The sequence below is a fragment of the Columba livia genome, chromosome Z, assembly GCF_036013475.1.
Source record: "Columba livia isolate bColLiv1 breed racing homer chromosome Z, bColLiv1.pat.W.v2, whole genome shotgun sequence".
Lineage (NCBI taxonomy): Eukaryota > Metazoa > Chordata > Aves > Columbiformes > Columbidae > Columba > Columba livia.
The window spans coordinates 56,713,191-56,737,616 of NC_088642.1; the positions used below are offsets into that span (position 1 = coordinate 56,713,191).

A 24,426-nucleotide genomic window follows, 5' to 3' on the forward strand; every position below is an offset into this window, starting at 1 on the left:
AAAACTTCTTATTTGCTGACTGTTACATGATCAAACTCTGGTCTTATTTATACCAGTGCAGATCCAGGATGGTGCTGCAAAAATCCAGTTAATTTAAGTCTTCCATTTCAAATATATGTAACAGAGAAAATATATAGAGTTTTTACAGGAGATGTAATATATACAATTTTATTTTTCAGAAGAGCAGACTGCTACTAAGGATGCTTCCAATGAGGAGTCTGAATCAATTCCAGAGTATACAGCTGAAGAGGAGCGAGAGGACAACAGGTTATGGAGAACGGTGGTTATTGGAGAACAAGAACAAAGAATTGATATGAAAGTCATTGAACCTTACAAAAAGGTCATATCACATGGAGGTAGGAAAGCTCAGAATTCATTTTTTAGATTGATGTAAAAAGACATGATTTATTGAGCATTATTTACTTCTGGTTTAGTTCAGTTATCACACTGGCAAGGAGAGAGAGAGTTTATTTTTCAGCCATGGCTGAAATCAACCTGGCTTTCAATTCAGTGTGGCAATGACTGATTTATATTTTAAATACAAAGCAATTTCAGGAGCAACAAATAAACTGATATGCATGTGCCAGTAACAATCTGGTCATTGTAGGCTGAAACTAAACACAAAGAGAAAGCTTTTGTCCTACAGAAAAAAATTTTGAAAACTTTGTTCTGTGGATTTTGTTAACACCTTTTGCATGAGGAAGTATGGTGCTCTGTGATTTTTTGAATGATATATGTGAATGAACAGATCTAAACAAGTGGAGTGGCAAATGAAAAAATATACAGTTTGCCCTGGGGCTCCCATTCATCTGGGTAAACTCCTTATGTTATTTTTCTGCCATTGATAGTTGCCAGCAGATAGCATTTCACCAGCAACTGTTTAATGTTGGTTTTTTTCATGTAATTTGTTAATGATTACCAAAGGAAACAAAGTAGGAAAATGATCTCATGTGCTTGCTATATTGTCTGCTTTTCTCGTCTGTTTCCTAACCTCCTCAGAGAATTTGTAGTTCTGGTGTTACTAACACGCTTCTGTATAAATTAATTAAAGAGATAAATATTACTATAGATATTGAAGGAAGAAAATGAAGGTTTTTTTAAGCTCCTTTTCCTTGGTGTCTCAGGTTTAGATTATCTTTGAATTCTATGTTTGTGGGACAGTTTTTGCCACCAAATAAAGTATTAAGTAAGGATGGGGTGTTCTATTCCTGGAAAAACTGAGACAGGAAACTTAGCATCTTAAAGATTTGGGAGTTTATATGAGGATACTTCAGTCACAGTGTTGCTGATCCAGAACATCATTTAAAGGTAAACCATTGTTTCCAATATATTTTCAGTGCTGAATCGTTATCTGGTGTAATTATGTTTAATTATATTACCTGAGGATGCATTGTTCAAATTTGCAGTTTTACATTAAAAGCAGCTAGACGCTAGCGTAGAGATGTTTACAGTGGACAGTGGACAGAAGGTTTAGTTGGAATTAATAAAGGTGTTTAAACCTCCAAGAATTTTCCCACTGTAAGAACACCATCAAAGATATATGAGTGTGATGACACCTCAGACATAGTTTAGCAAACAGACACAGATGGCAGAACTTAGGAAACAAACACAAAATATTTTGAAGCCTTGCTAATGGTGTTTATTTATGTGGTTTTTATATGATGTAAACTAGTGTAGGTACATTTGAGGTGAAAACTCTCATGTATAGTTCCTACTAGATGCTGATGTATGTTTATACTAGCTTTTATGAAAAATAAGTGCCAGTCCATTTTAATGAGTGGAGAAGGAGTAGCTCTTAATTGAGCACTGTTTGGCTGTAGAACAAGGACTAGTTCCAGTGGCAGACATCTCTGATAGCAACTATGAAGTACATAACAATTTACAGTTATCAATGGGAATGTAGGTCATTCAGCTCGGTTCTCAGTGTGAAATAACCAGGAATCAAATTTTACATATCTGACATCTGGTTTTGTTAGATCACTCAAATCTAAGATAAAAAACATTACATTTACTTTTGGATGGTCAATAACCTAGCCATTGTAAAAAAAACAGTGTGAGTTTCAGTCCATCACTGGCTAAACTGCAAACTTTGCCTGGAACCCAGCCATATCAAAGTGAGTTAAGAACTGGATTAAGTTCTGTGTGTTATGAAGTGGTAGACTAAAGATGGGGAAACAAAATTATTTTGATGCGTGGGTCATGGGAAAACTTTGGACATGTTGAACAGTTTCTACAGTATGGTGGCTAGACCTATTCTGTATGTTGTTCCCTTTGGCAATACTTTAGTATCTTTGGAGTGCTTTAGAGGGCCAGGAATTTTTCCTTTAGCCTCAAGATTAAGAACTTATTCTGGCTAAAATTAGTTAATTGCAATTCAGGTTAAACATCTCTCGATGATTTGATGATATACTCAACATTTCTCCCTGCCAAATGACAGATAACACCAAATGCAGAATCTAGATGGTAGCCACAAAATAGGAAAGGGGAGAGTAGACTTGCCAGTGTAGGTGTGATATTGCCTTCCACATGGGTTGATGAAGTAGTTTCGTAGACATCTGTCTCTTTACGTAGGCTGTCTGAGAATTTGGGCAAATGGCTTTTACTGATTTCTAGTGATGAATTAAAGCACACTTCCCCCTTGGGTGAACATTCCTTGTCTACAAGCATGTGTAAGAAAAAGTGGCTTAGATTTATCTGTGGGTTTTTCTTCTATGTGCTGTTAGGTGGCATCTGCACATAATAATTTTGCTTTACATGAGCTGCAAACTGTGCTGTGGACACACCTGCCACTATGTGTTCTCACTGCCAAACTCCTGAGCCAGCTGGACCAGATTGCTTTATGTCAGCATGGTATAAATTGTCCTGAAAGTCTCTTAAGGACTTTTAAATTTATGGAAGGAAGAAAATCTCCTCCCTATTTGTATAGCTGAGGCGGGGGGGGTAGTGGGAGGGAGGGAGGGAGGGAATGCTGCTTTATTCCATAATGATTTAGCTGAGAAATGAGCTACGATGGGATAGGTGAAATGAGTACTGTCTCTTTGAAAGTATGTGAGTCTATTGAGAAGGTGGAAACATAAGAGAGAGTAGTACTAAGTGATGCGTGTGGGAGGTAGAGTTCATTTCTTTTGAGAAGACTCGTATATTCCTTCATAACAAACTCTAAAAAGGTGAAAGTGCTAAAAACAGGACTGGAGTTTCTTCCCCTTCCATATGTGCATCCTTGCTAGAGAATGCAATGCTACTCTTTGACCTTGACATCCTCACTGGGACACCAAAGTCAATGACCTATATGTATATATATGGATACGCTGTTCACATTTACAGGATCCTAACATGGGCTAGACACACCATCCCATGTCACATGGTTTGAAGTGGTTATACCCACATTGCCCTTTGACTTGAACTCAATATCCTAATCCTGAGCTCTTCTGCCTGTCCATGTCCTCCAACAGGATGGAGAGTGGGACTGGAGAAGACACTGGACATATGCTGGGCTACCATTGTACAGTGGCTTTGCTAGCTCTGGAAGCCTAGCTGTAGATTAGCTGGCCTTTGGCCTCTGAGAGCCAGAAGAAAACCCTACTTTAGAGTGCTGGGAAGACAAGAGATGCCAGGATCATGGAAGGATGGAATTAAGGCTAAGGACAGAAAGTGTCCTACAGTGTCCAAATGATTTTTCAGAGGATGAGGTTTAGGCTAGCTGACTTTCTCAACTCGATGTTGCCATCAATAATATGTATTATCAGCTTATCAAATGCATTGTATTTAGTCAAATCTGCCAAATCAAATGTAGAAAGAAAAAAGTCCAGCATAAACCTTCAGCAGAGTGCTTTGCCAAGCCTTGGTTTGCAACAACATGGTTCAAGGCAGGAGACTTACTTCTGACATGCACATTTTTCTCTCAGTGACTTATCCTTCTTTTGCTCCCCTTTGTAACTGCGGAAGCCGTGGTGGGATTCTGTCCTTAAGGAACAGCTGAAAGCCCTGAACAGAGAGTGCCTTTGTGCCTGTCCTTCTGACTAGGATAGTGTTGAGATTAATCAGCTGTGGTTCTTCTTGTTATGGAAGACTTCATGGGCAAGTGCCTTGAAGCACCCATTTTGTCAGAGATTCTGGCTTCTGTGAAGATCTCTACAAAGATTTTTAAGATATCACTTCTTTGACATAAACATCTTCTCCTTATTTCAGCTAGCTGAGACTCAGCTTAGCTGTTGAGTGAGAAAGGAGAAAACAACTTAGTTTCTCACTCTTCCCTTGTTAGCACACATGTATTATGTGTTATCTCTGTCTTTTTGCTTTGCTCAGCTGGCTACAGTGCAAAAGGTTCTGTGAGCATTTGAGTGAGGCTTGGATACTGCTCTGTTGTATCCAAAAAGCACTGTGAAAGTCTTAAAAACTCCTTATGAAAGTGTTGTTTAGGTGCTGGTATTATCCTTTGATTTTGTCAGGAATGTGTTCCTATTTCTGAGGGAGGTTCAGGGTTTCCTTCCTGAACATTATCATGTGTCTGTCATCGTTAGTTTCTCTTAGATTCTTTTAAAAGTCTTTCAAGTCATACTCTAAGTATACCCAGCTTCTATCCCAGCATCATTAGTGCTGTCTACCTACAACCATTTCTACAGCACCTCTATAAATTGCCTTCTGACTGCATGTATCTTTTAAATAAAACTTTCAACTGAAATGCAGGAGTATTTTGTGTTTATTATTAATAATACAGAAATCCACAGCAGCTGCAAAAGGTTGAAGAGAAGATTAACCAGCATTAATCCATCATGGAAAAATATATATTTTCTTTTGGGTAACAAGCAACTGTCCTGGACCCCAGAATAGTAGTGCTGCAGCTTTGAGGGTTTACAGCTATTGCTAGGCATTGGTGTAGCCAAGAGAATGCCACCAGTGGATAACTGGAGTGCCCAAGGTAAAGAAGTATTTTATACAAAACCTGCAGCTAAGAATTTAAGGGATCCTCAGAAGCTTTTAAGGTATAGTGGAGTGCAGTAATAATTGTAATATCCTGAGGCCATTGAAGCTGTACAAGCCAACTGAGATTGGATTGTAAGACTTCATAGCAACTGCAGGATATTTTCTTTAGTCACTTATTCCTCAGTTTAAGGTTAGCGTTCAAGTGTATTATTGCCATAGAGATGCAATGAACCAGGAGTTCAGATAAGATTGTATTACTTACAAAGTTGAAGAAAGTATTTTTGCTGGTCTCTATGAAGTTTACTAATAGTTGTGCTAAGTGCGTTTTTCAGGAATTCAGTATAACTACTTCCTTATCACTTGATGACAGTTTGTATGTTACATTTTCCATCTTCTTCAGCCATAAACGTAGTAGCTCTATTCCAGGACTTTTAGTTTTCTTTTAAAATTTATCTTGTTAAGAGCCTTTAACAAAGATTAAAATGCCTTTTTTGTTTTTTTCCACAGGATATTATGGCGATGGCCTGAATGCTATCATTGTGTTTGCGGCGTGCTTCTTGCCAGACAGCAGTCGAACTGATTACAACTATGTAATGGAAAATCTTTTCCTGTGAGTGATATGTGAGCAATATGACAGAGTCCTCTGAGTTAGTATTCATAATTATGTAGTGAGAGTTAACATGTCTTTAATTAAAAGGTAATTTGGGTCATTAGAAGGGGAGTGATCTGAATGACAAGGAAAATAGTAGTCTTAGATAAACTTCTCAGTGGAATATTAGTTTGGTATTCTTTTCCTACTCACCCTCCCAGATTAAGGTGTATTTGATAGGACCAAATCTGGCTGTAGTATCTTCTGAAATGCCAAGGAATGCAGTATCTTCAGCCTCTTGGGCCTACAATCATTGAACTGTTCTGCTAGTGATTTCCAGCCCTTGCTGAGAACAATCAGCAGGAACTCAGGCCACCAGACTGGCTTTCACTGTTCATTTTTTGTTATATATTATTATGAGGTATCACTGTATATCATATTTTTAATATATACCATGGCTGTTTTTAGTAGTCACAGGACCGTTTTGTGACATGTGTTTTAAAAATACAGGATAAATGACAGTTGCTTACACAAACAGCTCTACACAAACAGCTCTACATATTTTTCCTGACTCCAGATACTTCTGATGCAATTGTAAGTGGCGGGGGCCAGTTGGGCAGGACACAAATTTGGGCACATGAACCCAAATTTGTCACAGGAAAATTACTCCTAATAGCAACTTCATTTGGCAGCCAGTAATTGTGAAGGCAGCACTTTCCAAGTGCCTCCAGCTACTTCCACTTGAAGCTGTTAAAAAATATCAGTCATTCCAGCATTTTCTATGCTAAAACCAAGTACGTCATTTCTAAAGCCAGCAGAGGCCTGGCCTTTACCATTTGCAGTTTATGAAGGCACCAAGAGCACAGACCCAATCTTCTTAAAAACTCCTGTTCTAGAAGATGCACATGGTGACAGCCAGTGCCTTCAACAGTGTGTCTATATTTGAAAAATGAGATTGAGTGCTTTAGTTCCAGGTCAGACCAACTGCTAGCATTTTTCTGGTAGAGACTCTAAGACCCTGATGTCATCTACAATAACTGATTTACACAATGCTAGGTAATCTAGAGGGGAGTAATTATTGCAGTGTTTTTAACTCAATAAATAGGGAACAAAGCTGAAAGTAATCGTGACTGACATTAAAGAATTGTTCTTTGACCTCACACAAGACCCTTTTCATAGGCAGAGCTGGTGGTAAATGGGCTTCACAGAAAAAGCCTTTTAAAGCCTCAAGAGACTTTTACACATCACTTGAGGATATTGCCAAATTCTATTGTATAACTCACTGTCTTTTTGTGGGGTAGTAATGTTAGAGAGAGTTCAGGTTGGCTGTGAACCTTCAGCTTATTTTAAGGCTTATAGACCTTTTGTTCTCTGTAACACAAGAAGAAAAGAGGTCAGATCACCCCTTTCAATTGTAGGTCTATTAATTGTATTGAAACAGAGGGACTGCGACAGTTTTCAATGTATCCCATAACGGATATGTTTAAATATTTGTGAGTTCCTTACCATTGAGTTATACAGGAGTCTGTAGAGACCTGCAAATCACTAAATCTCTTCTCATTTTTTTTTATACAGCATGTTTCTGATAGACAATCATGCACTTGCAGCAAATAAGCTACCTCTGTTTTCTGATTAACCTCTGTCCTCAGTTGTTCCTGAGTTGTGCAGCTACTTTCACTTCTAGTTTCCCCTCATATTTCCAGTTACCTTATTCTTATTCATTACCTTGACAAATCCTGTAAAACTGTCTTCAAAGAGTTGGGTTTGAGCCAAAACCCCTGAGACAGCATCTTGTACATCACTTCTTTTAGATGATGCAGATCCATACAGAAAAGTCAGCATTTCTGTGTTTCATTTGTGGCTTCCTGATACAGTCTAGAGATCAGAAGATTTTAAAAGAATCACAACTTGAAAAGCTACACTTTTAAATTGAAACCCAGCATTTTTTGCTTTCATAGTGAGTGAGTTGTTCTAGTCAATGAGAAAAATTCCGTCCATCATGTCAAATAATTAAAACATTACCATTATTACCGATTAATAATAAATTACCAGTTAGGTAAGTTTTGCAAGAGAGCTCAGCATCCCTAAAATGGCAAATGGTCTCATTCAACCCACAGTGAATAAGAGCTGTTTAGTGAAAGGACATGAGGTAACTGAGATCTGCCAAAAAAACTAGCAGCAATTACTTTTTGTTGTAATACTCCTCTTGCTCCTGATGAGAAGTATGCATGACTATTTTTATTATAATGAATTGTTAATAATATTCACAATTTCCTTTGAACTTAAGCAAACACAAACATTTGTGATTCTGGCTCTGTGTAACCGAAAGGCTGGTAGTGTTTTGAGAAGTATGTTCTTTACTGTATATTTCGGCGTCTAAATGCCTTTGAAGCACTAAATATTGTGCCCTACAGGAAGGGTTAATTTCATAACATGTTGTAGGGGTTTAACCCCAGGCAGCAGCTAAGCAACACACAATCCCTTTCTCACTCCCCTCACAGTGGAGAGAATCAGAGGGGTAAAAGTAAGAAAACTTGTGGACAGTTTAATAAATAAAGCAATAGCCATACACACAAGTGAAGCAGAACACAGGTTTCATTCACCACTCCCCATGCGCAGGCAGGTGTTCAGCCACCCCCAGAATAGCAGGGCTGCACCACAGGTAAAGGTTACTTGGGAAGACAAACACCATCACTCTGAATGCCCCCCCTGTTCCCTCTTCTTCCCCCTGATTTTAATTGCTGGGCATGATGCCATAGGGTATGGAGTACCCCTGTGGTCAGCTGGGGTCAGCTGTCCCAGCTGTGTACCCTCCAAACTTCTTGTGCACCCCCAGGCCATTCACTGGTGGGGTGGTGTGAGGAGCAGAAAAGGCCTTGACTCTGTGTCAGAACTGCTCAGCAATAACTAAAACATCCCTGTATCATCAACACTGTTTTCGGCACAAATCAAAACATAGTCACATACAAGCTGCTGTGGAAAAAATTAATTCTATGCTAGTCAAAACCAGCACACCTGTCAATTAGTGGGTTCAATTAAGTTAAGCTTCCTGTGTCAGAATGTCCACACAGTCCCTCACATTGGTGTTTCACTGATAAGACATGAGACTTCACAAATGTCAGGTAAAAGCAGGGAATGCGCAACTGCAAGGTGCGAAAGAGAGCGGTGGAAAGCAGGTAGCGAGTGGTGATTTAGATGTGATGTGTCACATACGTGGAACTCATCAGTTAATGTCTGCCTACTTTATGTCCAGGTAGAATATAATTCTATTTAGTGAGAACGAGATTTCCTAGTCTTCTTTTAAGGAAACTGCATCTCAAGGAATTTAAGGATCAGATTAGATTGTGAGTCATTCCCATACACCTGTGAAAGGGGCCATTATGCTCAGGGATAGAACTGCCTTTTGTAGTGAGCAACTCAGGCATTCGGGTTTTTAAGGCGTGACTGACTTTCAACTGTAGTTTTTGCATAGGCATGCCTTGGGGCTGGATAGTAGAGAGAACGATTTGAACAATCCTGCGATTAACAACTCTAAAGTGAGGCAGGGACTACTGAAACTGAGCAGCACATCTGCATATATAGTCCCAGACAAGAATTTAAAGCTGTCGTTCCATTTGACTGGGTAGTGTGCTCTTCTAGGTAGAGTGAGTTTGGCCCCAATACCACTGTTCTATCTGAATTATCGTTGCCGAGCTGAAGAATTTAATAAGTGTTTGGAATGTTTTGCTAACAAAATGAAGTTATGCCATGGAGTGCTCTGTCCTTCCAAAATGCAGGTTGATGGACAAGTGTTATTAGCCTCGAGATTCAAAGTGTTTGTACTTGGTAGTCACAGACTCGGTAGCAGTAGTGTGAGGATCACAAGTATCATCTTCTCACCCTTATTATTTTTGCATTGAACAAATATGATGATTATTGGTGAAGTTTCTCAGCAGTTGGTCTCAAAGTTCCTGGAACTTCACATGGTCCTGTGGTGCTCTTCCTTGCAAAATCTATTTATTTAATGCCCTTTTAAGAAAAAGCAAAGTCACCTTCAAGATTTGAAAACTCACTATGAAACTGTATCTTTGTAAGGAAACCACATATTTCTGAAGATGCAGATAAGATTGTGGTTTTCTAGTTATACATCTACAGGCAGCATGGAGAATAGTGCTAAGTGTTTGCTTTATTTTAAAGGAAAACACTGTCTCGTCATAAATTGCTTAGTCTGCTTTGATTTATTCCTAGTAGACTGATTCAGTTTGCACTTCGGTGGATAATGTAAAGTATGTGCTCACTTCTGTACTTTTTTCAGCTATGTAATCAGTACTTTAGAGCTCATGGTAGCTGAAGACTATATGATTGTCTACTTGAATGGAGCAACACCAAGAAGGAGGATGCCTGGACTGGGCTGGATGAAAAAATGTTACCAGATGATTGATCGACGGTGAGTAGTATTTTCCTTTCTGATCCACAGCTATTATTTTAAACACTGTTTATTTCTGGTGCTCCCCTGTATGACAGTGTTCACTGTATATGTTCTTTTTGTATTTGTTTTGTGGGGCTTTTTTTGTTGGTTCATTTTGTTTTTAAGAAACTGTTTGGTTTTTACTTAGATTACGGAAGAATTTGAAATCATTTATAATTGTTCATCCATCATGGTTTATCAGAACAATTCTGGCTGTGACACGACCTTTTATAAGGTATGTAGTGAATACCCGTGATTTTCTATGTCCCTAAGTGTACAGGAGCACCCTAAATCATCAAACTAGGCTGTTAATCCTTCACAGAAGAGTATTAATTTTATAGTTCTTGTCTGGATTTTGACAGTTGAATGGAAAAAAACCCTTGATTTTTATGAGTATCTAGTTGCAGACATCACAAGCATATCATAAACCTGTATGTGTATGTAGGACTGGGAGTTCAGTCCCTTAAAATTGTCTTTGTTCCAAGCCCAGCTAAAAGGCTTGTAGAAAAGGCATCCACCTGTAATGATAATCAATTAATTTAAAAAAAAATCCTGGCTACAGGACAAGATTAAGCTACAATGCTGGGTTTAAAAAAAAATAATAAATTACTTGCTGCTCATCCAAGCTGAGCTGCCAGCACCCTGAGCTGTTTGAAAGCGTAGGAGTTCTGGTTCTAAAAAAAGGTTCTACACCACCAAAAATCATGCTTTGATTCATAAAAAAGCAAAGAAATGTTACAGACCGTGAAGACCTCACAAGTTGTTGAAGAAGGTGGCCAAGTGTGCAGTTGAAATCCTGAGATCAGGGAGAGCAGACTGACAGGCGTGAGAAACAGTTGCTTCAGGCAATAGAGAAGACAGGTCGTCTACAGAAGCCACACAGTTAATAATAGTCTTGACAGACCTCAGAGAGGTCTGCCCCCAGGCTGCAGATGAGGACACTGGAGCTGTCTGTCACTGGGTGCTCTGTCCTGGCAAGGTGAAAGCACATTAGTTCTCCCATTGCTGCCAAAGTGCAATAGACAGAGTGTCATAACGGAGCTGCTTCTTTCAGATGTAGTCTCTTTAATACCAAGTAGAAAGTGACAATTTAAAATGTCACAGTAGCAGGAAAACAATACTTGGAATTACCAGCGGTAATGATGGGGATTCACTGAGTTGTGGGAAGGGTAGTCAGTAAAATTTTAAAAAGTCAAATATGCCACAAGTGTTTCAGTTCATCAGTCATTTATCCAGAATGACCATACTGAGCAGCAGTGACTAGAGGTTTTGTGTTGCCAAACAGGAGAAAAGCTTGGCTCTAAATAGTGCAGCAGAGCAAATTTGCAGTACAAAACTAGGCACAATAGTGTACAGTTAAAACTCACCATTTCAGCCATGTAGCTCAAGTCTCAGTGCAAGACTAAAGTGAAGCACAAATGAGAGCTGAAAAGAGATGGGCAGGACACATGGCCAGTGTGACTGTGTGAAACATGACATAAGATATCTGAACCCACACCAAAGACAGAAGAGAACTATGAACAAGCTGAGTAAAAACTCTGGGAGGCATGAAAAGAAAAACTGACTTCAGTAAAAAGCAATGTAAGGAAATAGAAACTTGATAAGATTGTAGGCCGATGGCTGTATCTTAGTTTGCCGTCCCCGAGCTGTTCACTAAGCCACTGACATGCACAGTGGGAGTTTCAGAGTAAGAAATTAATTGGTCCCAAGGCAAGCAGAGATTTCAATGGGATAGCTAAACATGAACAACTTAATTTTAATGCTATTTCAGCTGAGATGTGGGACAAAACAGTAGGAATCAGAAAGGGAAAGACAACAAAATGGCAAGGGACAGTCAAGTCACTGAGGGTATTCTGCAGTCAATTCTACCTCAAAAACTGGCAAGGTATTTTAGTGGAGTCAGGGACACATCTTGACTGACAAACACTAAACAGCTGTCTGAATACACGGGATGTAATAACTAAGGGTTGCAAAGATAGATCCCAGATACTCTTTATGGACCAGTTATTCACACTAGAGGTCATCGTACCTGTGTTAGGTAAGAAATTACGTTTCTAATAGAACAAGTGTCTGTGAAAGTTATTTGGTATTTGGTAGAAATACATAAATAATAGGAAGTTTGCCACTATTTGCAGCACACCTCCCCTAAAGTCTGAAAGAAACAAGGTCTTATTTTGGTCATGTATTTCAGTTGCATGAACACAGACTCCCACATTAAGCAAGTACCCAGAAATCAGTCACTGTGGTGGAATTAGTGGACCCAGGGGAATCCCCAAGTGCAAAAACTGAGCCTTGAAAGATTTGTTTTTTTCTCTACCTCCCCAGTCTTTAGAAGCTTCCTATTTCCTTGCAGCTTGCCAAGTTACTTTAGCTGGTATTTCAGATGATGCAGGCTATGATTAACATTTTTTATAAAATGCTAAGAATTATCTGTATGTTATCATGGCTTTGACTGGACAATTGTGAATGATTCATGCATCTAAAAACATGACCATTGGCCTGCTCCAGTATGTGTGCCTAGTGATGCTCATCTGGCACAGAGAAAAATTAAAATGGATAAGCTTAAACGACATTTCACAGTACCTTGATGTATTCCTGTTTCAGTTCTCTCGTTTTATATTACTAGATGTAAGGGGAGGAGCAATAACCTTCTAGTCAGAGCTATCTCAGAGACCTCTTGTTGTCTGATCATACCCCCAAATCAGCAGTAAATAGAACATATTCTGTTCTTCATGGCCTACACTTTGCAATCAATGTCCATTCAGCACTTTAGTGATGTTAAAAGACTATCTAAATATGAGAGCTAAATTTGGAAAATTGCCTTTTGAGATAAATGAGAAAGGTAGATTTCTCATAAGCTGATACCTATCAAGTGATTCAGATTTGACAAGTGAATAGCCTTGTTTTTAAGTGCTTTTTTCTAGACAGGTTAGCCTTTTTCCAAGTGATCATTTCTCAAACACAGTAAATTATCATATAGCACAGCTGACATAAACAAGGAAAGCATTTGCTCATAAGAAGGCCTTGCAATAAGAATAGACATGCAGATACACTGATCTGTATTAATCCAAACAAATGCACAAGTTCAGTTTTATTATGTTTGACTGAGAATCAGTGTAAAATATAAATGCTAATTCATCATGATCACTTGATGTTAATTTGTCATGACCACATTAAGTGAATGCTTCCCATCTCTTCTTACATATAAGTATGCTGTAGGGGGGTTGATTCTTTTCAGAATATTAATACATCTCCTTCGAACTGTAAAACTAATTACATTGCCTTGTATGTAGACATTACAATTTATAATGTTGTCCTAAATACTGCAATTCACTCTAAACAAGGAACACCAAAAGGTCTAGACTTCATTTCAGCCTCACTAGAATTCAGATATGCTGATGATCAGCTGAACTCTGTAATTGAAGTGTGAATGACAAATACCTAATTATTTAATACATTAAGTACATGCCTTCTTTTTTTTCTAATATATCATAGAAGATGTTTTGGGGAAAGTCAGTTAACTTGTTGTTTCAGCTCTAAGTTCAGCAGTAAGATACAGTACGTCAACACGTTGGCAGAGCTTCGCGAGATGATTCCAATGGAATATGTGCACATACCAGACAGTATTGTCAAGTAAGTGATTTCCACTGACTAATAGTAGTTTTTCAAAGTCTGTAATAAAAACAGGAAGCCCCTTCCTGATATTGTTACAAATGCTTACATGTTATTTCACAAAAATTGCACTGTCAAACTCAGAAGCAGGGAAACAACGTGTAATTGAAACACAAAATACAATAAATATATACTCCCAGGGGAGCCAATGTTTATAGGAAGAGAAAGGTTTTGTACTGGACCATGTGGTAAAATGAAGAAAAACTTTCGGGCTCAGAGTCCCTTCATCAACCCTATGACTATATAATCCAAATTGGAACAGATTGTTCACTCTCTAATTGCAACTCAGAAATAAATAGGAGGAAAGTTTAATTTTTCCACAGATATCACCTATACTATATTTTTCCATAACTTCTACCACTATTTAAGTAAAAGTGGGTTTAAGTTTTAGTTTTATAGAGCTTTGAACTGAAATAATAATTCAAAGATAGACTGTTCAATAGAAGACCACTGAAAGTTGATAGCTTGAGTGTTCCTTATCTTTTTGATTTTCATTGTTTAACTGAGAACCACTGAAAGAGAGTGTCTCAGTTCTTTCTTCTTGTGTATAAAGGTTTTTAAATGCAGGTATTTCTAAAGGAAAGATATCTATTAAAAATTGTAAGAATTTGGTTTGAATTGCTTATCTCAGCTGGCTTTTTTTCAGACAAGAAAACAACAAACGGAGATGGTGTAGCAAGGCTGAAAACCTTGGAAATCAATCATGGTTTTCATGTGGGTCATTATTAAAAAGATGTCCTGTTTGGGAATGCTTTTTTTTTTTTTCCTTTTTATCGAATGTCCTAGGTTTTGAACAGGTGAACATTCTGTACTACAAGTATTTTTATGAGTAAATACACACGTATAATTGTATTTTCCTTATGGTTTGCCAGTGAATAGGTATGAAGAACACTTCATTTGGAGCTGTCATAGATCTCTGCAGCCCAGGCAGGAGTTTTCACGACTGCCTCACAGTAGTTGTGAAAGTAGAATAATTTCCTTCATTGGAGTGGTGGATGTTCTGATACTGGGGGTGTAATTCCAGGGAGCAAGTGGGAAGCTCAGTTCCTGCAGTGGCACTTGTAGAAATTATGGTCATGAAATCAGGAATCATAGGGACTTTCACTCAGATTTATTTCCTGCTGTAACTTCTTTAGAGGTGGAGTGATGCTGACAATGTGGAGCACAGAGGTCATTGGTCACCTGATAGATGCCCAAAGTTTTTTAACATCCATAAATTTTTTTTGTCCTCCCTTCATCTTTTCCTCCTTCTCTCACCCTCTTTTGATACTTGTGGTTGTGTGGTTGTTTGGTAGTTTTTACGGCAGCGGGATACAATGTGCCTGTTGTATCATATGAACTTGTACATCTTTTCTCTTCCTTCACCCACTCTTATCTTGTAAGGTATGATGAAGAGAAGTGTATTAAAAGAAGAATGAGGTAAAACTTGCTTTCTGGCCCATGCTGCTGCTCATAATAGAGTGAATCTGTGTGACAGCCTTTCACCTTCAGGCGACCTCAACAGCTGAATGAGAGAGAACTCGCAATGATGTGGAACCTTACTTTCCCCTTCAAGCTGTTGAGATCAGCCTCCCTTGCAAATAAAACCTACTCAACTGTAAATGTCCTTGACTTGGCCAAGGCTGCAGCTAGTTTAATACTCTCTGATAGAGCAACTGAATGCTTTCAGCTCTGTCCACTGGGCATGCCTCAGTTCCCTGCTACTTTTATGTTTCTGCCTCCAAATGAGCTAAGTAATGAGTTACACATCGAAGGTGGGTTGAGCACAAGGATAAATTATATCATACTGAACTGAAGATATTTAGTCAGTGCATAATACTGGGTGGCCATTTTAGAAGCATGTACTGTCTTTGTTCTTTGCTCTGCTATTGCTCTGCTTCTCTCTTATGCTCTGCTTGCTTCTTTGTTTCTTTATATCAATAACTTTTACTCATGCAGACTGGATGAAGAACTGAGGGAAACTTCAGAAACAGCTAAGTAAGATAGCTTTCAGCTTGATGCTGGCATTGTGTTTACTTGGTTCACAAGAATGAATTGAATGCAGTAGTATATTGTGTGTTTGGCACAGCAGTCAGCTCGTAGTTTCAATTACTGTGTAAGCTGCCACATTTGTGAATTAACTTCCCCTTTCACTGCAAGCAGCCTGCTTTTGTACCATTGGGCCTCAGTAAGGAGTATTCGTAACCTTATACTATAAAAAAAAATTTTTGTGATTTTTTGATGATTGTTTCTAGCATAATGGAGAGGACTGAAATAACTTACCATAGAAGTACCTTAGAAATCCTTAACTGGAAGGACACAAACCCTGATTCACTGAGCAGAGCTTAGAAAGTATCCCATGCACTTTTTTCACATGCATGTCATATACAAGATTCTGGAGAATGGAGCTGTGTCTGTTGTCAGTCCTAGTATGACATTTTTCCTGTGTTTTTGTAACTAAGAATTTTGATCTTTTGAGGTTTCTTTTCTGTCTCCTTCTTTTATCTTATGCACTTAAGAGTTTTCATCTTACCACTTCTTCTTTGTTGTCTTTTTTTCTAAAGTTTCATCTTTTGCAGTACACACGTTCCCCTGGTTCTCCTGAGATTAGCTTTTGAAACAGTCGCAGAGAAATACCCAAAACACTGGCCACTGCGTTTTCATCGTAACAGTTAGACTGCCTCAGAAGCAATAAATTCACATAAGTAGTCATCTGATATCACCTGAGTATTTTATTAAAAAAAGAGGCCCACCCAGCCTTGAAATGCAACTTCTATACCTTCTATTGAAACTTTTTCAAATACTTTGTAGTATATGACAAGGAAAACTCTGTGGAAAAAAGCTGCTTTCTTGTTAGTCCTTTCATTTAAGAGTGCAGGCTGCAGCATAGGGAGTGAAAGGGGAACTAAATATTCATATGAGGCATCACTGATTATTGTTATTGTTGGATGTATGAAGTCACTGTAGTGCATTTCCCTTCTCCAACTTGAAGAAATAGCTTAAAAATACTCAAACCAACTTGTGGTGCAGGCACTAAGCTCACTACATTCCTATCAATAAAATCTGTGTGGTTTTGCTGTCAAAGATACTCACTACAGTTAGTTATTACATCCCCCCAATTTGGTGTCATATTTTAAAAGAGAAAGAAATTAACACAAAAGAAATGTTTATTACTCCCTCTTTTTCCTTGTATCCAGAACTAGCTGCCTCTCAAATGATCCAGAAATTACTTCCGTGGAGCAGGAGTAAGAATTTATGCCTAATACTGTCGTTACATTTTAACATTATTTTACAAACACACTCTTAGGAACTGAGGTTGGGTAGACTCCATAAAGCTTTCTGGATATGTAAATGCTTTTATAGCTATTTTCAGAAATTTGATTCAACATATGCAAGCAGAAAAAACACTGAAGTTAGGATTTATTGTATTTGCATTGCAGATGCATTTAAAGTATCCTCAACCATTTCCAAACAGAGACAGATAGAATTCTTAGCCTGAGGATATTCAGGTTATGTTATGTGAAAAGCAGTTAGACAAAGTGCAACATGATCAGAGCGTTGATGATCCCATGCATTATCCGTAATCGAAAATAAAGTTGTAAACTTGCCATTCTCATTCAGTGATTAAAAAGTCTTCAATTTTACTTTGATATCTGGGTCGTGCTTTTGATGTCTTCCTTCTCTTTGCTTTTTATGCTTCTCATCTTCTTTCATAGTTATTTCCCTAGCTAAATCTGCAGTATCTTTATTCCTTTTCCTTTCAAAGCTGGACTGGTTCCCTTGGAAATGGGGATGTGTCAGTCCTCTGGCATGCTGTTCCTCCATCTGATGCTGTAACTGAAGTATGTCAGTGGAAAACCCTGCGCTGCTCTTACTGTGAGGGTTTTTGCAGCTTCCATGTGTCACAGAAGCACCAGCAGTTTGTTGCTGGAACAGCATGTCAGGAGGACAAGCCAATGCAGCAGCATGTGTATTCCCGGACAGTGCGTACAGAGGAAAGGTGACTGGGAGCTTTCCTGTCCTTGCCCATCTGACTGATGTGTAGAAATACACTGACATCTCACACTGGAATATTGCTCAGGAAATAACATATAGTAAAACCTGACTCCTTAGCAAAAGACTCCATTAATAACATGAGCATTAATAAGCAGACAAATAATTAGAAATACATGTAGCAAACAGATGCATAAATAAAATGGAGCTTTTTTTTCTCACTTTTAAGATAAAATCATACACTAGCAAACTGTCACAGTATCCTACCTCATACATAGGTTAGAACCGTGAGCTAAACTGATTCCTGGAACAGCTGACATAAAATCTCTGAGGATTTTTTTTTCTTTCAGATACTGCTTAATCTGGACTGAATCAATATGAGAACTGGTGGGATTTTTGTTGTTGGTTTTGGTTTGGTTTGACTTGATTTGGTTTGTTTTGGTTTGATTTGGTTTGGTTTGGTTTTTTTTAAGTATGAGAACAGAAAATGAATAATATGTTAAAGACTTTATGATTTCGGCCTTTTTGTGGCTTGAACAATTTTTCCTGTTTTTTTCAAAAGAGAAGGTGGACAGCAAAAAGCGACACAACATGATTTATATTTAGCTTAAATAAATATAGTTGTGGCCAAATTAATGCTATTTATTTTCTCTGCATAATATGAATCTGTCTTCAGAAGTGGCAATAATTTTCCTGTGGTCATGTCATTAATTTCTGGTGTTGCTCCTTCAGGAAACAGGATTTTCCATGTAAATGTGTCCACAATGATAGCAGGAGTTTTACACAGACTTTGCTTCTGTATACTTTCTGCTGAAGCCTCTCTGGAGTCTGCCCAGCTCTTAGTTGCCTTCTGTTGTCTTTTTCATATCTATTCCAAAGGCTTTTGTCTATTGTCATGCTCTCTTGTGTTCTATTTTGTTGAACTTCTTGCATTTCCGCATAACTTTTAAAAATAAATTCATTATGAAATAGTTCATAGCGAAGAAATCTGTGTGTTCTGTAGCAGTTCATAAATATACAGGGTACTTTAAATAGTTATGTATGCTGTAAGGAAAATTGTGTTTTGATGCAACATTTATAATGACAAGTTCTTGTTCTAAAGAACGTTGATAACATATTTGATTACATGCTTTACACTAAATGGCAAAACCTTACTCCCAGAAACATTTTTAGGAGCACCCATGTCTTGGCACACTGTGGTATCATTCCACCAATGGATCTTTCCAAATCTGGTGTTTACTTCAGATTGGAATTGCCAGGAATGTAGTTATTAAGTTCAATAAAACGGTTACAAATCTTATTAGGGTATTTATTTTGCATATATAGTAGAAAGAATGTGTGTAAATCCTTTTACACTGATGCATTTAAGTAAATGAGAGATGGGGATGCTCAGCACTTTGCATGAGCTCAAGACTGGGGAAATGGTTAGCCATGTGTTGCACAGCACTGATTCTTTTTTTGTTGTTCTTCTTTTGTGTTTGTATTTTTGTCTTTAGCATTGACATGACCCTGAAATAAAAAGCGTTGCTACCAGGCATTTGAAGAAGAGGTTTCGTTTGGATTTTCTTCACCTAGACACCTACAACCATGGTGTACAATAGGCAATTTGGGTTAATTTGGTTTGTTTATGATTTTTCTGTGTCATTCACCAATTTAAGAAGACCAAAAGGGCCAATCTTGTTGCCATGGAAACAGCAGAATTTGTGACCTGTTTATTTGTGTTGTTTTCAGAAAGAGACTTTTCTTTAGGAAAGCTATATCATCTAGCATTGGTTTCTATGTATGTGAGCATTTTCTGTTTAAAAGGATACCATTTTAGCAACAGTGTGCCTCATGAACAAGTCCATGAGGATGCAGATTTTGTTTGGTTTTTGTCTTCAGCATATTAATGTTTATGCACAGCTGAACAGGATATTATTGTTACAATAAATGTTAGCTTGGTTGTGTCACAGAGCAGCAACAACTTCATTGATTAATAATCATTGTAGAAATGATGCAGGACTTTTTTGAATTTGTGTGTTTCTTTCTGTCTGAAAAGTCTTTCCACATTCATTTAACCCTAATGACTTTTTAATTTGGTCACGGGAAACACTGATAGGCTAAAAACATAAGAATTAGTCACCAAACAGACTTCCCAGAAGACAAATGAGAAACTGAAATTAATTTTATTTTAATAATTTAAGTCAGTATTTTTATTTTAGGGATAGTTCTGATAGAAGCAGCTGATCCTGTAAATTATTGTCATATATTCTAAAAACCTTGGAGCATTAATTTGTTATTGTTGTTTTTAAATCTCTTTTCCCAGAACTTCTTTGTTTTTTAAGTTACTGGTCTTCAAATGGCATCCTAACTTCAATCATAAAGGCTATTAATGCTATGAATACGAAACAAATACTTAGTATTTCCGACTAGCAACTGAAGATGAAGATTAAATGTATAAATCTATAGTTGGGAATCACACTCATTTGTCAGTAATAGATGTCAAAGTATTATTCAAATTGTATCTGATATTTAAAAAATAAGTATTACAGTGCAGTTTATTTCTGTGTCATAGAACACAGCAGTGAAAACATTAAAAGTTGCTGTCTTGTGTACTGGCACAAAAGACATTGCAGTCTAAGCCCTCATATTCATTGGAAAATTCTCTCCGACCATTCTTTTGCAAGACAGTGCAAATTAATTGTTGAGTGAATTCTGCTTGACGGCTTTAAAAAGGCAAGAGTCAAGGGTGTAACTAATTCTTTCACTTCCCCTAAAGAACACATCCGCTTATCAAACCTGCTGACTCACCTGCGTTTTGGGATGTCCTGAGAGAATTAACAGTGTTACGCACTTTCCAAAATACTATTCTTGTTTTCAGGAGATTCTCATTTGCCCTGGAGTTACATCTGTGGATTCTCTGCTTTCTCTGTTAAGAAGTCTGTAGTTGTAACAATTGAAGATAATTTGCACCTTCTTTCAATGTGTGCACTAACTCCAGTCCTGCTTCCAGTCCGGAATTATTAATTAAAGAGAAGACAAGCAAAGGTTTTTATGGGGAATAAAGTTTAAGGAAAAGGCAGGACAGCACGAGCCTACTGAGAATGAAAATTACATTTCATCCTTCATTTAAAAGATTGATGTTTTTGTTCTGTGGTTTGCACATTTCCATCTGTGTCAATTTGTATCTTATATTTGCAAGGTAGTCTGCAGGCAGGAAAGCAAGCATCCATCACTGTGCACACAGTTGTTCAGCTGCTGTAATAGAGATGGACAAAATTGTCAGAAAGGCAAGAACATGCCAAATGCTTTCTTACCTGCCAGCATCAAAACTGAGATACCTGCACCTCTGCAGTCTTTGCTCTGTGCTGGCAGGTGGTGCGCAGTATCTGTCACACTGGCTAGGCTGTCGTATGGCATCTTTCTGTTGGTTCCTGTTAATGTTCACAGAGAAAGGGCCTAATCCTGCTGACCATTGTTGCTGCTCTGTAACCTTTAAATTAGGATCTGATAGTTTCCACCATATCTCAGATATTTGAATCTTGGCTTGTGTCTGCCTTATATAAGTGCTGTCACTTAGTATATTGGGGATAATGTTTTATGTACAGATTAATATTTGTATTAACTTCCAGATGCTAATTAAGCTTCACCTAGATCTAAACTATTAAAAGCATTTAGTAGCATGAAGTCACATCTTCTGTAGACCTGTAGTTTAAGCCACCTAGAATGAGCCAGACAATTTGTGTTATGCTATAGGTGAGAGAAGTGTTTGTAAAAAAAAAAAGTTCACCACAAAGCAGAAGTTCAGCACAAATCTTTATGTGCTGTTTAAGACCTAAGCGGGATATAACTGATTTGTGTTTCAGCTCAGAGGTGAATTTAATTCTGAAGGCTTTGTGTAAAATTACTAAACAGCAAAGCTATATGTGAATTAACATGATTAATGTGGGTGGACTAATAGTGGCAGTCTGAGATGAAAGGAATTTGTTTAAGCCAAACGTCACATTAAAAAAAAATGGGGGATCAATGTGATGGTGCAAAAACGATTGCAAGATCAAGGTGTGGTTATCTTTGCTTATTAATATATTTTGAAAAGTTTTTTAATGTTATGAGATGGCAATTCTATATTATCCTAACAATAATGTATCAATATTTATAAATTGGTAGTTTGTTGAAGAGGAACATAGTAAGTATAATTGCACAGATATAATCTTTTATATATGGATTTTTTCTACTGTGTATCAGAGTGCTCAGATAAAATATAAATTAACAGTTGGGTTTTTTTTTTTGTTAAAATACCTATGCTGACTTAAACTATAGATTAGGCAATACAAGGGTATCTAATATCATTGTATGCATATATATACATCAGAATCAGAAATAAAGATCTGCAGCCCACCACTGGATGTATTTATTTCATTTCAGCTGCAAGTTTTTTCTTTAGTCCCTGGACACATGGAAACGCTTAATTTCAAATCACAGTTCTTTGCATAGCTGTAAATATTTTTTTCTTTCCACTTCCTGCCTGTTCTTCCAAAAATTTAAGCAGAGTCAATTCAGTGTCTCATGATGTTACACTCCACTTCCACGTACTCAAATCCTTGCTTTGCTGATATTAGCAATATTTGTGAAAGGAAGTGGGAGAAGCTCTTCAAGTTGCTCTCTAATTAGTGTCTATGCTGTTTTCTAAAAATCAAATGCATAGATAGTCTCACTCCATCTCATATGGCAGGCAGAAAACTGAAGCTATGGGGTACAAACAGACTAGCTGTGAAAGCACCTTGAGCAGTTTACCAACCTTACTGACTGTAGAGAAGGAAGGAATCAGAGCTGCTCTGTATTCAGTCCTCTTACTTTCCTGGTACCAGCTGTACTGGTACCCACTCCTGTCCCAATCTACATCAATGTCAAATGGGTCAATTTATTCTACCAGTGAGACATCAAATACGAGCTAAAAGGGCTTTGACATTGTCACCCACCTGCAGGCAACTCTAAGAATGCTCCTAGACCTTTTCAGTTCGAAGTCAAAGAAATTGGATTAAACTAAGCTTTCTTGCTTGTTGAAAATAGTTTCCTTGATTTCGATAGGTTTGAAGATTTATCTAGATCTTAGGAGATGATAATGAGGTGACCTCATCACTCTCTATAACTACCTGAAGGGAAATTATAGCCAGGTGGGGATTGGTCTCTTCTCCCAGGCAGTTAGCAATAGGACAAGGGGGCATGGGCTTAAACTCTGCCAGGGGAAATTTAGGCTGGATATTAGAAAGAAATTCTTTACAGAGAGAGTGGTCAGGCATTGGAATGGCCTGCCCAGGGAGGTGGTGGACTCGCCGTCCCTGGAGGTTTTTAAACTGAGATTGGACATGGCACTTAGTGCCGTGATCTAGTAAATGGACCAGAGTTGGACCAAGGGTTGGACTTGATGATCTCTGAGGTCTTTTCCAACCCAGTCGATTCTGTGATTCTGTGAATCTAGGGCATAAATTGAGCCTCAGAAGCAGACTTAATAAAGGCCATATCATACAAAAGAAATGCTGCTGGATTTCAGGAATCTTTAATTGTGTTGTGGTTTTGATAATGTTTCTCCAGGTCCTTCCAATATAATTTAATTGCAGCTTGAATATTTTGTTGGCAGTTGATCTCCAGTGTGCAGTAGTGTGGGATTATTTATACCCTAAATCACAGGAGTTGGAGTGGCTACTCTAACATCCAGCTATAATGCTGTAGCTGGGAGAGATGTCAGTCATCCTAATACCATCAGTCATCAAAATGAGACCTCAGATATTTTCTCTTCCTTACCTCTGTGTGCCTCACTACCTGGCAATTTATGTCTTCCAGTAATTTGACTAATGTTTTCAGAGTAAAGATTAATGGCTTGCATACCTGAGAACACTGGTGCAATAGACAGAACTATCTTTACAAGAGCTGAAAATGCAGGTAAGTGGTAGCACAGAAGGCTTATTTTCAGAAAAGAAAATCCTAGTATATTAACTGTTTACATCTATGTGTTCTTTGATAGTCTCTAAATAGTCCATGTTGTGAACATCTGGGACATCTTAACATTTTTCTCAAGAAAAAAATAATGTGAAAAGCATAGAAGTACTCAAACTGTATGTTTTGCTCATTTGGTGTTTCTTCAGGAGAGGAAAAATAGATTTCATTTTCCCATAGATTTTCAGTGTAGGGTTGTCATTAAAGAAGCTTCAGCACAGTTCGGTGGCATAAAATAAAGTATATCAGCTGATAGGGAGATCCATTGCCATGCAGTAAGTTAACATTATCACTCGTTTCCAGATTCTGCATTTTCTGTCTCCCCACTCCTCCAACATCTATATTCCTGTTAGCTTGGTCTTTAGAGCCAAAGCAGAAATCAATGATGTAGATTGTTTTCTGTATGGAAGAACTAGTTTAACAAGCTGAATGCAAGATACTATGAAAAGACACAATATTTATTTACAAAATATTGAAGTAATTTGATCTCACCTACTCACATTTCTCCTCTCACAGGCTTCATTCACTCATACTGTCACATCCACATACTCAAAAGCACCAGGACCCGTGTTCCCAGGGTGACCTGACCATGAGCAGTGGCTGGCAGCACAGAGGACAAGAGCTGCTGGCTACCAAGTCCTCATCATGTTTTTGGTCTTTCTTCATGCAGACAGCAAACTGGTTTTGGGGTGTGTGGATTTTGAGTCCTTTGTACAATTCAGGAGTCAGTAGCTATTATTGGGTGGTCCATTACTTTAGAGTCATGCTTCCTTCAGTCTCATAAGTTTGAGACCATGGTTTTCCTTTGTTGGAAACATGTTTGTTCTCTTGGTGAGTTACCCCATGCATC

At 38.0% G+C, this 24,426-nt stretch overlaps 1 protein-coding gene across 7 annotated transcripts in view; it reads left to right on the forward strand.

The window, feature by feature from the left end:
• PRUNE2 (prune homolog 2 with BCH domain) overlaps positions 1-21,983 on the forward strand; it is a 139,598-nt gene extending 117,615 nt beyond the window's left edge. For 2 of the 7 annotated variants that reach the window (XM_065045943.1, XM_065045947.1), the window contains 9 exons: positions 180-356; positions 5,431-5,533; positions 9,807-9,938; positions 10,108-10,194; positions 13,494-13,592; positions 15,015-15,050; positions 15,570-15,608; positions 16,808-16,855; positions 19,100-21,983. In XM_065045943.1, coding sequence (XP_064902015.1) covers positions 180-356; positions 5,431-5,533; positions 9,807-9,938; positions 10,108-10,194; positions 13,494-13,592; positions 15,015-15,050; positions 15,570-15,608; positions 16,808-16,855; positions 19,100-19,121 — 743 coding nt within the window. In that variant the 3' untranslated portion in view covers positions 19,122-21,983. The remainder of the gene's footprint in view (positions 1-179; positions 357-5,430; positions 5,534-9,806; positions 9,939-10,107; positions 10,195-13,493; positions 13,593-15,014; positions 15,051-15,569; positions 15,609-16,807; positions 16,856-19,099) is intronic. The other 5 variants (XM_065045944.1, XM_065045948.1, XM_065045946.1 and 2 more) reach the window with 3 other exon arrangements.
• Positions 21,984-24,426: the final 2,443 nt, after the last annotated feature.